This window comes from Dermochelys coriacea, chromosome 2 (assembly GCF_009764565.3).
Source record: "Dermochelys coriacea isolate rDerCor1 chromosome 2, rDerCor1.pri.v4, whole genome shotgun sequence".
Lineage (NCBI taxonomy): Eukaryota > Metazoa > Chordata > Testudines > Dermochelyidae > Dermochelys > Dermochelys coriacea.
In genome coordinates this window covers 69,868,852-69,885,580 of record NC_050069.1, presented here as the reverse complement: position 1 = coordinate 69,885,580, position 16,729 = coordinate 69,868,852, and the positions used below count along the sequence as shown (strand labels likewise).

General features: G+C 44.4%; 1 protein-coding gene across 12 annotated transcripts in view; it reads right to left on the bottom strand.

Moving 5' to 3' along the window:
• Positions 1–4,818: 4,818 nt before the first annotated feature.
• The window catches only part of LOC119851054 (transmembrane protein 68-like), a 45,563-nt gene continuing 33,652 nt past the window's right edge, over positions 4,819–16,729 (bottom strand). For 9 of the 12 annotated variants that reach the window (XM_038390242.1, XM_038390252.2, XM_038390250.2 and 6 more), the window contains 2 exons: positions 14,426–14,565; positions 4,819–7,418 (listed from right to left, as the gene is read on the bottom strand). In XM_038390242.1, the coding sequence (XP_038246170.1) occupies positions 7,314–7,418; positions 14,426–14,565 (245 nt within the window). In that variant the 3' untranslated portion in view covers positions 4,819–7,313. Of the gene's footprint in view, positions 7,419–14,425; positions 14,566–16,729 lie in introns of those variants that run through there. The other 3 variants (XM_038390246.1, XM_038390247.2, XM_043507858.1) reach the window with 3 other exon arrangements.

The following is a 16,729-nucleotide window of genomic DNA, read 5'->3' as shown; positions in this document are numbered from 1 at the left end:
GGGAACTATAATGACAAAACAATACAGAAGTGAGGATTTCTCAACTACATCTATAAAAACATAAGGGTTTCCTAGCTGTGTCTATTGATAAGTGAGTTCTTACTGAACAGAAAACTATCAAACTAAACTTCCTTTTACATCCTCTAGGCTCTACCCTTTCTCTGAAGGTGATAGATCAGATCACCTTTCTAACAGCTCCAGATTGCCTTATTTCAGTGTGACCAGTTTGGAATGTGAGGAGGTGACCAGTCGCTTCCCAGCTTATGGGTGCCTCTGCTGCTTAGCCAGAGATCTTAGTCTGAGGCCCTGTTCTTAGGCTGTCACAGTAAGAGAAGGCCCTTACACCAGCAGACAGTGATTTTGATTCTCTCTTTTATACCTCCATAACTAGCTAAGTGAGAAGAATACACCTAAATTCTTAGAGTATAGGCCTTTACAGACAGGCCTGAATATCTATATCCTAACAGACGGGAATCAAAGACGACGACTGGTATTGCATTAGCATCTAAAGGGAGTCCCATTGTGCTAGGTGCTCTACTTCTATTAACTAGACCCACATAGAAGAAATAGAACCACATATACAAATTAGTGTATATTTGGTCTTGCAGACATTAACTCACCAGCAAAGTAGGTCATCTTTGTCCTTCTATTGGAAGTCACCACTCTGCCCTGTTTTCTGGTCCAGCCTTGTGGTTGTTCCAGTGTTGTTTGTAGTGTTCTCTGGGCAGCATGGAAAAATATTCATAAAAATCTAGTAGTACGCACACTAAATTCTCCTTACTCACCTTCCTCTAGGTAACTGTGAAAGCAAATGTACTACTTTATGCTCCTGTCAAATTGTACTCCCACTAGGTGAACAGATTATTAGAATTTTGCAAGGCTGAGTTAGTGTTCCATTTAGGATAGAGTTGCCAGAACAACCGCTGGGAGTTATGAGCGCTCAGCCTCTTAATGACACAGATTGTTTTAAAGGCTTATGGGACAGATTACTACAACCTAGCATGCATATGCTCCAGCTGCTGGCATTTGACAAGGAAAGTTGGGGCGAAATCCTACTGAAGTTAGTTGGAACACTGTCATTGACAAGAGTGAAGTAGCATAAGGTCTCCCAAGTTTGCTGAGAGGAAGATATCGGATTCCCACCTCACACTAGCATCCCTTCCCACTGTCAGGCCTCTATTATCCAGCAAGTTGCTAGCTAGCTTTTCTGTGGCTTCTTTCCCTCTGAAGCAGGATATTTGGGGCCTATTTACCACTGATAGTCAAAGATCAATTGCAAAAATCATGTTATCCCATCATACCATCTCCTTCATAAACTTATCGAGCTCAGTCTTGAAGCCAGTTGGACTTTTTGCTCCCACTGCTCCCCTTGGAAGACTGTTCCAGAACTTCACTCCTCTGATGGTTAGAAACCTTTGTCTAATTTCAAGTCTAAACTTCCTGATGGCCAGTTTATATCCATTTGTTCATCTCTCCACATTGGTACTGAGTCTGTGGAATAATTATAACCCTTTGGATCAATAAATGTTATATGTATTTGTGTGGTCTTGGCTCACGGGGGGGGGGGGGGGGGGGGGGAATTTCCTGTAGAATCTGGAATGACCGGAGGAGTAATTAATGCAGATACCCAGCCTTTGAAGCCTTACTCCCTGGGGAAGGGGGTACTAGCTGCCTGTTTTCAGGAGGCTGGGAGACAAAGGCTTTGGGATATAAAGACTGAGCTTAAAGAGATTCAGGGCCTTCTTTTTGATTCAGCAAACAGACTTGACCTTTTTTCCAAGGGAGGACCCAAGCCTGATGAAGGTTTGGAAAGAATGGAACTTGCTACAGTCTCCACAGGACTGACTGGGAGCTACTGGTAAAGCGTTTAGATCCTGTTTTCTCTGTATGCTTTTATCCTTAAAAAAAATGACCTCTTCTGAAAGAGCTGTTTGGGTCACTTGTAACCGTTGGCACACCCTGGTCATAGCCCCTGGAGAGAAAGCATAGAGCAGGGGTGGGACATTAGTCAAAAATGTTTGGGGAAAATCACAGTGAGTGCAAGGAGACTGAACCTAAAACTCCTGTCTTGAGGGAAAGGGACATGGGTCCCTGCCCAGGGTGAGGGGACTGCTAGAGGCCCAAGACCTGAACAGGCATTTCTTGAACAGAGGGGAAGGAGGATTAAAGGTACAGTTGCCCTGAGATACCCTGCAGTGTTATCTCAGCAGAATCAAGCCCTCCCTCTCTGCAAATGATATAAAGTGAAGACTCATCTTATCATTAAAGCATTGGATTAGAAGTCTGTAAATCTGGACTGAATACATGGTTCTGCCATAGGTGTCCCATGTGTCCTTGGGTAAGTCACAAACTCTCTGAGCCTCATCTGTAAAATCAGAATACTACCTTTCTCTCTCTGAGTTGTCTGTTTAGATTGTAAGATTAGCAGGGACTGTTTCTTATATTTATGCAGAGCACGTAATGCAGAAGGCCAAAACTAAGATCAGGGCCTCTTTTTCTTTTATATGGGATGGCGTTGCAGAACACATCATTCCTGCACCAGAAAGGCATGACAGATTCTGCATTAGAAGTACATCTAGAAGAAAACTCATATTACTGGGTTGCAGTTGCCAAGTACACATCTGGCACACTTCCCAGAGTAGAAAGATCTCCAAGGGGAAGGTTCTCTGCTTGATGACAGGGAGAATGCATATTGCAGTGATGGTGAGGAATAGATGTCATAAAATCATAGAATATCAGGGTTGTCCTCTAGGAGCAGCACTAATGTAGAAGGTGCTTTCAGTATTGGAATCTGCATCAGTGCCAATGGATGTGAGAATACCAATCTGGACCTGGTTCTGCTTGAATCTCATCTCCCAAAGCTGCTGTTTTGCAGCCTGCTCTCTCTCTCCATCCCTGGGTGGTGTATGAAGCTTGCAGGACTTCTGTCAGGCAGGAGGGAGATTACCTAGGGTGTTCCTCAGGCATCACTCTTGGGACCAAATTTTATCTAAGATTTTTATTACTTACCTTGGCTTCTGCCTCAGTGCTCGGAGTGGACCCTTTTGGTGTTTGACTTCATCAACTGAGCTGTTGGTGCTGGCTTTGGTGTCGAAGCGGAGGTCAGCTTTTGTGCTGTTACCGCTGTTGGTGCCAATGTCAAGTCTTTCCTTAGTGCCATCTTCTCCATTGTAATCTTAGGCACTGCCTGTCTGCTCCATGGGATACTAGATGATTCTGGCTTGACTATTAGTAGGATTCTGGACCTAATTTCTTCTGGTTCTAATGAGAGCTTCATGGACTGTTCCAGAAGGTGGAATTTCAGCTTCATATTTCAGGACTTGCATGTCATCGTGGAGAAGGATAAGCATACACAATATCTGCTTGGAGTGTACGATTCCCCCAGGCAGAAGAAATACATACTGTGCCCATCTTTCAGGAGGATTAGTCTATTACAGGAAGGACTGGGCTTGAAGGCCACAGGTTTCAAACTGCCATTTGATAAACCCTGTTTAGGAGGGATTCTGTATGGGGGAGGTTGTAAAGGGGAGTCTGACCAACAAAGTTTGGTACAGATGGTTGCTGAACAGACAGAGATGGGAAGTGGTTTTGCAGAAGATTTTGAATTTCAGCCTGAGCTAAGAACTAGCAGGTTGGACACTCCCCAGGTTGTCTCGCTCCCATGGGTGCTCAGAGGGAATTAAGAGATGGCCAGGTCCCCCTTTATGCTCTTGTGTGTGACAGCATGAGGTAGCACAGGGTGTATGTGCGGACCCAGCAGACACTGCTAATCAAAAAAATCCAGTCTTGTATGGATGAGGCGCACATGCACCTACAGTGGATTCCACACCAACACACATTCAAAGAATTGTATTTGTTGCAGCAATTGAAAAGAAAATCCCAACCCCTATTTAAGTATGGTTTGTTCTATACTTAAATTGTTCTATACTACTTCATCACTTGTGTAGTTTTCGTCTTTCAAGCTAACCTCTTACGACAAGTTTATAGAGGTTAGCAATAATCAACTGTGTAAAATTTATCACTGCAATAGGAAAAACTCCACTTTAGCCCTGGTAAATCTTTCACAAAGTATACTGGTATAAACTGCCACCTTGGCATACTGTACAGCAAACCCAACACAAAATCTATTGCATAATTCATTATTTAAACAGGATCTACACTGGTAGCATGATGAACTGCTCCAGCTTCCATCATCTGTCAAAATATAAATGATTTTAGTTTAGAGATTCAATATTAAAATTACAGTAATCTTGGTGTCACTAAATCTGCTATTGGATGAGTATTAACTGCCAGTAAAAAGCAGCCAATAAACTGGCCAGTGAAAGTTTTTGGATTTTCGGGGGGAGGAAGAGTGCTAATTCCATTTTAGTGTGACAGTACTACATTTCTACCTGTATGAAAATTCCTGTCTTTATAAATTGAAATTATAGTTGAAATAAAGAGGAAAAAAACCAAAACTATCTTCTGTTCAGCAGATTATGCAATTAATATTTGTAGTTATTAGCCATCCAGCCTGAAGGCAACTAAAGCATTCTTTTAATAACTTGCTCCTGACACACAACACAATAACTACTTATCACTAGCCATCCCTGGTAATATCTACTGCACAGTCCCAGAAGAGTTAGCAATGTTTTTCCCATCCATTCTTTCAATTTTCTCTTATTCCTTTAATTTAGTAATTTCTTTTTTCCTCCCCAACAACTGGGCACTTTCTACTCTGTTGCTCAGATCCACCGGTAGTTTCAGAGGGCCAGGTTACACGTACTCTCACACTTAATCCATATACAGTGAGCATAAAGTAATTTCAAGAGAGTTTACTCCAGTTGTAATTTCAGTTTTATTTGTCTATAGGGTATGTTTATACATTAGATATCACAAACAGAGAATTAAATATGAAAAGCCTAAAAAAATAAAAAAGTATATTTAATATCTAAAAATTATTGATATTGCATTTGATTTGACACTTAGGTTTGAATAATACTTGGATTTTGAAAAACTTGCTTTTACTTCACATTTGACCTGCCTTTGTCCCTTTAATTTAAGATCAACATAACAGGTCTCTCTCTCTCCCCCTCTTATTTAATTCCCATGAAAAAAAATTATTGAGTGTTCCCCTATACTGTGTGAAACCCCAACAGTGCAACACTGCCCTAGTGCATTCTGAAAGGTAACTATGAATTAGCTAGTCTGTTTTCATTGTCCACCTTGAGAAAAATGCAAAAATAAAATATTAACTTACACAAAAATAAGTTTGAGTAAAAATTCTCAGTTTTAATGGTCTAATGCATTAAACAGAAGAAGACATTAAATTTATTCTTAGATCATGATAGTGTCCCCTTAAGTTTTCAAGTAGATCACAAATCAACAGACTTTGGAAAGGGCATTTGTTTTCACATGACGTGATTTTTTTCAAGCTTAAACATTTTAACTAAACATGTTAAATCAAACAGAACACTACTGTGTACACAGACATGCATTGTTTATGCAGATCTTATAACGTACAGACGTTTGTTCCCCCCATACAATGACTCTACACTTAATATAAAACCCTGATACTGCAAATATATGCACGAGTCCCATTTAAATCAATGTGACTAAGCTGTGTGTAAAGTAAGGTATGTACATATAAGTGTTTGCAGGAATTAACCAAAACTGTTACAGTTAAGTGAAAGATTTGCCCTTCATCTCTTTAAAAGTGTTTTGTTTTTGTTTTTAAAAAGGCCTACCAGGAGATGATGGCCTCCTACAACTGAAGAACACGCCCAGACCTTGATTTTACAGTCACTTACAGTTTGAGTACTTATCTACAGGAAATATTTCAGGTATTTTGCTATTCAGACAATTCATGCATTAGTCAGTGATTCAGTTCAGATAAAAATTCAGTTTATTGTCAATGAACAAAACTAGCCCAATCCAGCAACTCCTCCCTCAGGCAAATCCCCTCACTCATTTCAATGAGGGTATTAGCTGAGTTGCATAATTGGGGCAAGTCAATTTGTAATTCTGATGTGTTTAAAAAAAAAAAAAGTATATAGTTTTCTACAAAAAGAGTTTAGTGAGATATATATACACACACACACACAAAAATTATAAAAGGCTGTTTATACTGTTGAATATGGAGAAACTCTGAAAACAGAACATTACAAGTTGCATTCTATTTTGTAATATAATTAAAAATTCTGACTGTTGCAGTTTTGAATATTACTCAATCCTTCTTTCTAAAGGATTACGCATTCAGTTCACTGTGACAAAAAAAGATCTGGTTTTCTGTTCGCAGATTTATGGGCCTACAGTCTTTAGTCTGGGACAAAAAGAGCCATGTGGTTTTTACCCTGAAAAATTACTTCATAAAAAATATTATAGGGTTCTATATGTATTGTGTCTTACTGGTTTCTGTAAGAAGTTTGCTCAGTTTCTTGGGGGTTCTTTCTTTCTTTTTCTTCTAATAAAGCTCCAGTTCCACAAACTCTTTCTGGGTCCAACAATAAAGCTGGATACCTTTCAGCTGAAGCATTATCACCAGGACTACAGGTTCTGCATGTAAAGAAAGCTAGGTGACTAGTTACACCTGTCTATGCCAACATCTTTGTATGTAGCCAGGATGGGCAAAGAATGGAGTCCCTAGCCTCTGTTTGTCAGAGGATGGAGATGGATGGCAGGAGATCATTACCTGTTAGGTTCACTCCCTCTGGGGCATCTGGCATTGGCCACTGTCAGTAGACAGGATACTGGGCTGGATGGACCTTTGGTCTGACCAGTATGGCCATTCTTATGTAATCTAAGTTTGTACAGGTGTAGCAAAGGACATAATCTAAAGAAAATGGGTTTTCATAGGTGTAGTTCAGGGCTTTATTTGGCTGGAAGAACCTCTATTAGTGGTATTTAGATAGAAAGAATCTAGCTTGCATGTCAGAATCTGCCATGAGTTTGGAGGCGTGGCAGTTAGACAAAACATTTTTTTTACCTGCAAATTTGAGATGGAAATTATCAAAAGACTATGAATATGGAAGCCTCCAATGTCATTTTTTGAAGTTATTTTTCAGGATAGGACTGCACTTGAAAGCTAATTACTTTAGTGAAATTTTTACCTGAGCAAGATTGCAAGTTTGGGCTCAAGTTTGACACTGATCACCGGGGAAAGAAAAAAAAAATCATTGCTCACAGCTCTTGTTAAACTATACCGAAAAAATCTGCATTAAAAAAGATCTATCATTAAGACAATACATTTAATAATTAATTTTGAGGATAATAATATGTTACAAACAGTTTTGAAAATATTACAAGTAAATGTGTAGTTTGTTATGTACCATACACTAGTCTTCTTTCTGCTGTGTCTCAAATCGTTCCATTAAAGCCCTAAATACGTTTCCTGGTATTTTCTGATGTCTGTCTATTAAAGATTGGATTGCAGCCTTTGCCTGTTAAGAGAAAAAGAAATTGCAAGGAAATTAACTGTTCTTTTTATATTACACTAGTTGGAATACAGTAATTCATAGAATAAATTTTCATCCTACTAAAGACTCAAGAATCCAGGGAGCAATACCTACTTTTAAAATTAAAACCAGGGGAAATGTGCGTGGGATCTTTTACAAAGAAACCACTTACAATTTATTCCTTTATAGATGCCAATGATCCTTGATGTATCTACCTTTAATAAGTAAATATACAAAGTATAAATGGCAAAGCACCAGTGAAAAATACATGCTCACTCACCTAAGTGTCTAAACATGTAAAGTTTCCATAAAAATATAAAGAAATTAAGCTAATGATGTCTGGGCATTAGGGTGTCTGTGTGTTTGCGTCAGGGAAACCTGGCTGTTTAAAAATAGCCAGAGCCTCGCGAACCAGCTGAGCGGCAGCGAACCAGCGGAGCAGCGGGGACAGCAGAGCAGCTCACAGCAGGAGTTTGCCTGGGAGTTCGCCTGGAGTGAGCCCAGTGAGGCTTACATCTTGCCAACGTCTCTGAGGAAGCTCATAGTAGGTAGGTGATATGGAAGGGGGGGGTTCAGCTGTTGTGACCTGCACTGGATGTGCCATGTTTGTCTTTCTTCCACAGGACAGAAGCGACTTTGTCTGTACAAAGTGCAAGCTGGTCTCCATATTGGAAGAGAAGATTGAAGGTCTGGAGCAACAGGTAACGACCCTGCGTTGTATACGAGAGACTGAGGATTTTCTGGACCAAACTCAGGATAGCCTTCTAGGGGCACAAAGCTCTAAAGATATAGAGCAGGTTGCACAGAGGAGCCAAGAGGCCAGTGAAGAAGCTTGGCAACATGTGACCTCCAGAAGAGGTAAGCGGAATGTCCGGGTTCCAGTAACACAGACACAGGTAACTAACCGCTTTCATGTTCTCTCCACAGGTACCAATGCGGAGAGTGGACCAGATGATATGTCTGGGGGGAGAAAGCGGAATGAGACTCCGCTGGTTGGGAGGCATGAGATGCGATGTCCTGAGGTTGGGGGTTCCACGACCACCACTCCCAAGAGGAGAAGGCGGGTGGTGGTGGTCGGGGACTCTCTCCTCCGGGGGACTGAGTCATCTATCTGCCGCCCTGACCGGGAAAACCGAGAAGTCTGCTGCTTGCCAGGGGCTAAGATTCGTGATGTGACGGAGAGACTGCCGAGACTCATCAAGCCCTCGGATCGCTACCCCTTCCTGCTTCTCCACGTGGGCACCAATGATACTGCCAAGAATGACCTTGAGCGGATCACTGCGGACTACGTGGCTCTGGGAAGAAGGATAAAGGAGTTGGAGGCACAAGTGGTGTTCTCGTCCATCCTCCCCGTGGAAGGAAAAGGCCTGGGTAGGGACCGTCGAATCGTGGAGGTCAACGAATGGCTACGCAGGTGGTGTCGGAGAGAAGGCTTTGGATTCTTTGACCATGGGATGGTGTTCCATGAAGGAGGAGTGCTGGGCAGAGACGGGCTCCATCTTACGAAGAGAGGGAAGAACATCTTTGCCAGCAGGCTGGCTAACCTAGTGAGGAGGGCTTTAAACTAGGTTCACCGGGGGAAGGAGACCAAAGCCCTGAGGTAAGTGGGAAAGCGGGATACCGGGAGGAAGCACAGGCAGGAATGTCTGTGAGGGGAGGGCTCCTGTCTCATACTGGGAATGAGGGGCGATCAACAGGTTATCTCAAGTGCTTATATACAAATGCACAAAGCCTTGGAAACAAGCAGGGAGAACTGGAGGTCCTGGTGATGTCAAGGAATTATGACGTGATTGGAATAACAGAGACTTGGTGGGATAACTCACATGACTGGAGTACAGTCATGGATGGTTATAAACTGTTCAGGAAGGACAGGCAGGGCAGAAAAGGTGGGGGAGTAGCACTGTATGTAAGGGAGCAGTATGACTGCTCAGAGCTCCGGTACGAAACTGTGGAAAAACCTGAGTGTCTCTGGATTAAGTTTAGAAGTGTGTGCAACAAGAGTGATGTCATGGTGGGAGTCTGCTATAGACCACCGGACCAGGGGGATGAGGTGGATGAGGCTTTCTTCCGGCAACTCACGGAAGCTACTAGATCGCATGCCCTGATTCTCATGGGTGACTTTAATTTTCCTGATATCTGCTGGGAGAGCAATACAGCGGTGCATAGACAATCCAGGAAGTTTTTGGAAAGCGTAGGGGACAATTTCCTGGTGCAAGTGCTAGGGGAGCCAACTAGGGGGAGCGCTTTTCTTGACCTGCTGCTCACAAACCGGGTAGAATTAGTGGGGGAAGCAAAAGTGGATGGGAATCTGGGAGGCAGTGACCATGAGTTGGTTGAGTTCAGGATCCTGACGCAGGGAAGAAAGGTAAGCAGCAGGATACGGACCCTGGACTTCAGGAAAGCAGACTTTGACTCCCTCAGGGAACAGATGGCCAGGATCCCCTGGGGGACTAACATGAAAGGGAAGGGAGTCCAGGAGAGCTGGCTGTATTTCAAGGAATCCCTGTTGAGGTTACAGGGACAAACCATCCCGATGAGTCGAAAGAATAGTAAATATGGCAGGCGACCAGCTCGGCTTAATGGTGAAATCCTAGCGGATCTTAAACATAAAAAAGAAGCTTACAAGAAGTGGAAGGTTGGACATATGACCAGGGAAGAGTATAAAAATATTGCTCGGGCATGTAGGAAAGATATCAGGAGGGCCAAATCGCACCTGGAGCTGCAGCTAGCAAGAGATGTCAAGAGTAACAAGAAGGGTTTCTTCAGGTATGTTGGCAACAAGAAGAAAGCCAAGGAAAGTGTGGGCCCCTTACTGAATGAGGGAGGCAAGCTAGTGACAGAGGATGTGGAAAAAGCTAATGTACTCAATGCTTTTTTTGCCTCTGTTTTCACTAACAAGGTCAGCTCCCAGACTGCTGTGCTGGGCATCACAAAATGGGGAAGAGATGGCCAGCCCTCTGTAGAGATAGAGGTGGTTAGGGACTATTTAGAAAAGCTGGACGTGCACAAGTCCATGGGGCCGGACGAATTGCATCCGAGAGTGCTGAGGGAATTGGCGGCTGTGATTGCAGAGCCCTTGGCCATTATCTTTGAAAACTCGTGGCGAACGGGGGAAGTCCCGGATGACTGGAAAAAGGCTAATGTAGTGCCCATCTTTAAAAAAGGGAAGAAGGAGGATCCTGGGAACTACAGGCCGGTCAGCCTCACCTCAGTCCCTGGAAAAATCATGGAGCAGGTCCTCAAAGAATCAATCCTGAAGCACTTAGAGGAGAGGAAAGTGATCAGGAACAGTCAGCATGGATTCACCAAGGGAAGGTCATGCCTGACTAATCTAATCGCCTTTTATGATGAGATTACTGGTTCTGTGGATGAAGGGAAAGCAGTGGATGTATTGTTTCTTGACTTTAGCAAAGCTTTTGACACGGTCTCCCACAGCATTCTTGTCAGCAAGTTAAGGAAGTATGGGCTGGATGAATGCACTATAAGGTGGGTAGAAAGCTGGCTAGATTGTCGGGCTCAACGGGTAGTGATCAATGGCTCCATGTCTAGTTGGCAGCCGGTGTCAAGTGGAGTGCCCCAGGGGTCAGTCCTGGGGCCCGTTTTGTTCAATATCTTCATAAATGATCTGGAGGATGGTGTGGATTGCACTCTCAGCAAATTTGCGGATGATACTAAACTGGGAGGAGTGGTAGATACGCTGGAGGGGAGGGATAGGATACAGAAGGACCTAGACAAATTGGAAGATTGGGCCAAAAGAAATCTAATGAGGTTCAATAAGGATAAGTGCAGGGTCCTGCACTTAGGATGGAAGAATCCAATGCACCGCTACAGACTAGGGACCGAATGGCTCGGCAGCAGTTCTGCGGAAAAGGACCTAGGGGTGACAGTGGACGAGAAGCTGGATATGAGTCAGCAGTGTGCCCTTGTTGCCAAGAAGGCCAATGGCATTTTGGGATGTATAAGTAGGGGCATAGCGAGCAGATCGAGGGACGTGATCGTTCCCCTCTATTCGACACTGGTGAGGCCTCATCTGGAGTACTGTGTCCAGTTTTGGGCCCCACACTACAAGAAGGATGTGGATAAATTGGAAAGAGTACAGCGAAGGGCAACAAAAATGATTAGGGGTCTAGAGCACATGACTTATGAGGAGAGGCTGAGGGAGCTGGGATTGTTTAGTCTGCAGAAGAGAAGAATGAGGGGGGATTTGATAGCTGCTTTCAACTACCTGAAAGGGGGTTTCAAAGAGGATGGCTCTAGACTGTTCTCAATGGTAGCAGATGACAGAACGAGGAGTAATGGTCTCAAGTTGCAATGGGGGAGGTTTAGATTGGATATTAGGAAAAACTTTTTCACTAAGAGGGTGGTGAAACACTGGAATGCGTTACCTAGGGAGGTGGTAGAATCTCCTTCCTTAGAGGTTTTTAAGGTCAAGCTTGACAAAGCCCTGGCTAGGATGATTTAACTGGGACTTGGTCCTGCTTTGAGCAGGGGGTTGGACTAGATGACCTTCTGGGGTCCCTTCCAACCCTGATATTCTATGATTCTATGATTCTATGATAGCTATCATAATAGGAAAGTATACCTATAGTACATTGTTTATCTGAAGCTTTCAGGAGATATCCGAACCCTTTTGATTAATTGGTCAAGTTGTCATGGGAGACAGTCCAACAGGTTTTGAAGCCTCCGTTTAGGAGTGGAGGAAATGTGGGCATGCACTAAGTAAAAAGATATCAAAGCCTGACGTACAACTCCCTTAAAATGATAAATAGCAAGTCTCCCTTTCCAAATCTCACTAGCTTTTCAGCTTTACAGGACTAGTGCTTTAGGCAAAACCATGGGGGGGGAAATATCTGAGCTTTAGTTAAATGGGATTCAAGTAACACAGTCAAACATTTATCAGCTATGTCATCTTTCAATAAATATGTTCAAGCAAACCAGCTAATGAGACCAACCAATTTGATACTGACAGTCAAAACTTTCATGAGATAGTGAAGGATCTCCTTTCAGAATGCTTATTTTATAAGAATATATTTGAAGAACTTCTGATTATTGACCTAAAATCGCCATTGCCTGCACCATTCATACCTGCCAGTCCACCAAAGATCTGAGGGCCTCCTGTACTCTGCACTCACAAAAGCTAGTCGTAATTATGTGAACATAAAACAGTAATAGACCCTAAAACAGAAAAAGATGACTGAACTAGTCATCTATGAAAATACAAAATTTGAAGAGCTTGCTCATGGTGTGTGGTTGTAGGTCAGACACTTAAGATGACAAAGAACTAGAATGTGTAGCTGGAGGCGAAGAGATCACTTTGCTTTAATGTGATTTTACTTCCTGTCAACATCCATAATTCTCAGTAGCAGATCTGGTGGGTTTAACGTTTTTTAGTAGCTTTCTTTTACATAAGCCAAGAAATAGAGGGACCTGCTTTGGGACAAATGTAATGACTTTCATGAACAGGTAACTACAGCTATTTTCATCAGACTAGAATTCGCACTAGAACTTAAGAAAAGCTGTCATTCTGATCCAAATAAACACCATACACTGTTTCAAGGGGCCTAAAACCTATTTCTGTGCCAGAACTTCCTTAACTCCATTTCATATATTATAGCTATCAGAACAGGACAGAAGAGGGTACCAAGAATCAAACAATGAAGAAATCTATCATGAATTCTGACAACATAAGACAGGGATGTAACAACTATAGATGTGTGTTAGAGGGCCTCACTGCACTATGTAACACTTAATTAGCATATTCTACGATAAAAAAATCATTAACTTGAAAACAAGTACTTCCAGTATCTATATACACAGTAAAAGCTGTTTTATCCAGCACTTCACCAACCAGAAAGCTCTATAAACCAGAATTTCTGATCTTCATTGAAAGTCCGGTTTACACTCCAGTTGGCACAGGGCCAGCAGTGTCTTGGGGCATGGGAGGGATGTGAAACGCAGGCTCTGGAAAGGAGTTTGGGTGTGGGAGGAGGCTCGAGGCACGGGATTGGGGCACATGAGGAGGCTCGGGGTGCTGGATTAGGCGGGCGCCCACCTCAGGCGGCTCCCCACAAGGGGCGACCTATTCTGGCTGCTCCTAGGCAGAGACACGGCAGGTGGCTCTGTGTGCTGGCTCCGCAGCTCCCATTGGCTGGAAACTGTAGCCAATGGGAACTGCAGGGGAGGCGCCTCTGGGCGGAGGCAGCACGCAGAGCCACCTGCCGTGACTCCACCTAGGAGCAGCTGGGACAGGTCGTCACTTGCAGGGAGCCGCCCGAATTAGTGCCCCCAGGATCCAGCACCCCACACTCCCTCCCATCCCACCACATCCAAATTCCTCCCAGAGCCTACGCCCCAACCCCCCACCCAAAATCCCTCCCTCTTAGTTAACTAGCATTTTTCATTTACCAGCACCCCCCCCCAATTCCCCCAACATGCTGGATAAAACAGCTTTTATTGTAATAAGCTTCCAGGATTGTCACTCTTTCCTTATATCACTCTGAAGCCTAGAGTTTCTGCTGTGTCAGTGTGAAGGGACAGAAACAGCTATAAGCATGGTGCATGGATCTCTTTGTTTAGAATATCACCAGTTTCAATCCTCACTGGGATTTGTGGTCCGTTACTGTTCAATTTTTAAGTTCTCAGCCATTTTGACTTTATGAATTACACCCATGCGACAGCCTTGCCAATAATCCTTGGCCACTGTGATATCACCACCCTTACTCTACAGGTAATTTGCATACAATAATTTCATTGGCTGTCTGAGGGATACTGCATAGATGGTGGATCTCTTGGCCCAACAACCATAGTTCACTAGGTCCAATCATCACTGTGATTCACAATCTCTTACTGTCAAATTTGTGAGTTCTCATCTATTTTTTATTTATTTTTTTTTAAACACTCTTGGCTTCATGACAGCAAGGACTTTCAACTACTAGTATTTTAAATCCTAACGGTTTCAATATTGCAAGTAGAAAATAAACCCCAAACCTTACCTTTCCAGACAGTTCTGCAGCATTTATATTTGGATCATATGGAATACGATCTCCAATGTATGTACGAAATTTGACTGGAAAATCTCCGTATATAGGAACGAGTGGCAATCGAAGACGTTCATATATCAACCTAAATAATCCTGGTTTTTAGTTTAAAAAAATATTAATTTGCATTTTGGGAGGCAGTAGATAAATTAACTTGTAAAGAAAAAGATAGACAGTTACCTTTTCCGTAACTGGTGTTCTTCGAGATGTGTTGCTCATGTCTATTCCACAATAGGTGTGCATGCTCGCCACATGCACCGGTGCCGGAAGTTTTTCACTTAGCAGTAGCCGTAGGGGGGGAGCACCTCCAGCACAGTATAAGGGGGACTGCGCTCTCCACACCCTCAGTTCCTTCTTGCCAGACCACTCCAACAGAGGGGAAGGAGGGTGGGATGTGGAATAGACATGAGCAACACATCTCGAAGAACGCCAGTTACGAAAAAGATAACTGTCTTTTCTTCTTTGAGCGATTGCTCATGTGTATTCCATAATAGGTGATTCCAAGCTATATCTGTTGGAGGTGGGTAGGAGTTCACAAGTTCTCAGGACAGAGTACCATCCTGCCGAACCCAGCATCATCCCTGGCCTGGGAGACTATCGCATAGTGCGAGGTGAACGTGTGAACAGAAGACCAAGTGGCGGCCCTACAAATGTCCTGGATGGGGACGTGGGCCAAAAAGGCAGCTGATGAGGCCTGCATCCGAGTTGAGTGTGCCCTCACAATGGGAGGCAGAGGAACCCCTGCCAGCTCATAACAGGAACGGATGCACGAAGTGATCCACTTTAGAAAGCTGTTGAGTGGAAATTGGCTGAGCCTTCGCACGCTCAGCCGAGGTGACAAACAGTTGCGAAGACTTTCTGAACGGCTTGGTCCGCTTGAGGTAGCAAGTCAGAGCTCGCCTCACGTCGAGCATGTGGAGACTAAGTCCCTCACTAGTCGCGCGAGGCTTGGGGCAGAGGACTGACAGAAAAATGTCCAGACCCATGTGGTAGGCGGAGACCACCTTCGGAGGAATGCGGGGTGTGGGTGGAGCTGGACCATATCCTTATGAAAAGCCATATACGGCGGTTCAGAGGTTAGGGCCCTGAGCTCGGAGACTCGCCTGGCCGGTGTGATAGCTACCAGGAAGGCCACCTTCCACGAGAGGTGAGGCCAGGAACATGTGGCCAGTGGTTCAAACGGGTCCCCCATGAGATGAGCCAGCACCAGGTTTAGGTCCCACTGTGGAACCAGGGGCTTGGAATATGGGTAGACACGGTCCAAACCCTTAAGGAACCGGCTGGTCATAGCATGGGAAAACACCGTGTGCCTTTGCACCAGGGGATGAAAGGCCAATATGGCCGCCAAGTGTACCCTGACCGACGAGGGCGCCAGTCCCTGAGCCCTCAGGTGGAGGAGGTTATGAAGGTAAGCTGGATCGGGGCGGCCTTTGGGGAAACACCCTGGCCCGCCAACCACCTCAAAAACCGAGACCACTTCACCACATAGGAGCAGCGAGTAGAGGGCCATCTACTTTCAAGGAGGACGCGCTGAACCTGTTCCGAGAATGTCCTTTCCTCGCCACCTAGCCACTGAGCAGCCTCGCCATGAGATGAAGCGGTGCTAGGTTGGGATGGAGGAGGCAGCTCTGGTCCTGAGAGAGCAGGTCTGGGTGGAGTGGCAACTGCCATGGCAGAGCTACTGCCAGCCCCAAGAGGGTCCTGTACTAGTGCTGTCTAGGCCATGCCAGGGCAACGAGGAGGACCCTGGCTTTGTCCTCCTTTATTTTCTCCAGGGCCCTGCTGATCAGAGGGAATGGGGGAAAGGCGTAGAGGAGCTGGCCTGACCAGGACAGGGTAAAGGCATTGGAGATAGCGCCCCTCCCTAGGACCCCCTGGAGCAGAACCAGGGGGGCATCGTTGGTTCTGCCGGGTCACAAATAGGTCCATCTGGGGAGTATCTCACCTTCGGAAGAGCTGGTGAGCCACTTCCAGGTGTGAAGACCACTCGTGCTGAGAGGAAAAATTCCTGCTCAAGCAATCTGCCCTCACATTCCGGGTGCCTTGCAGATGGAAGGCTTTTAGATAGATGTCATGGGCTATATAGAAGTCCCACAGACTGGGGCAGAGGATCGGGCCCCGCCTTGCCTGTTGATATTGAACGGGGGTCAGTAACCTTTCAGAAGTGGTGTGCCAAGTCTTCATTTATTCTCTTCAATTTAAGGTTTCGCGTGCCAGTAATACATTTTAACTTTTTTTTTTTTTTAAGAAGGTCTTTCG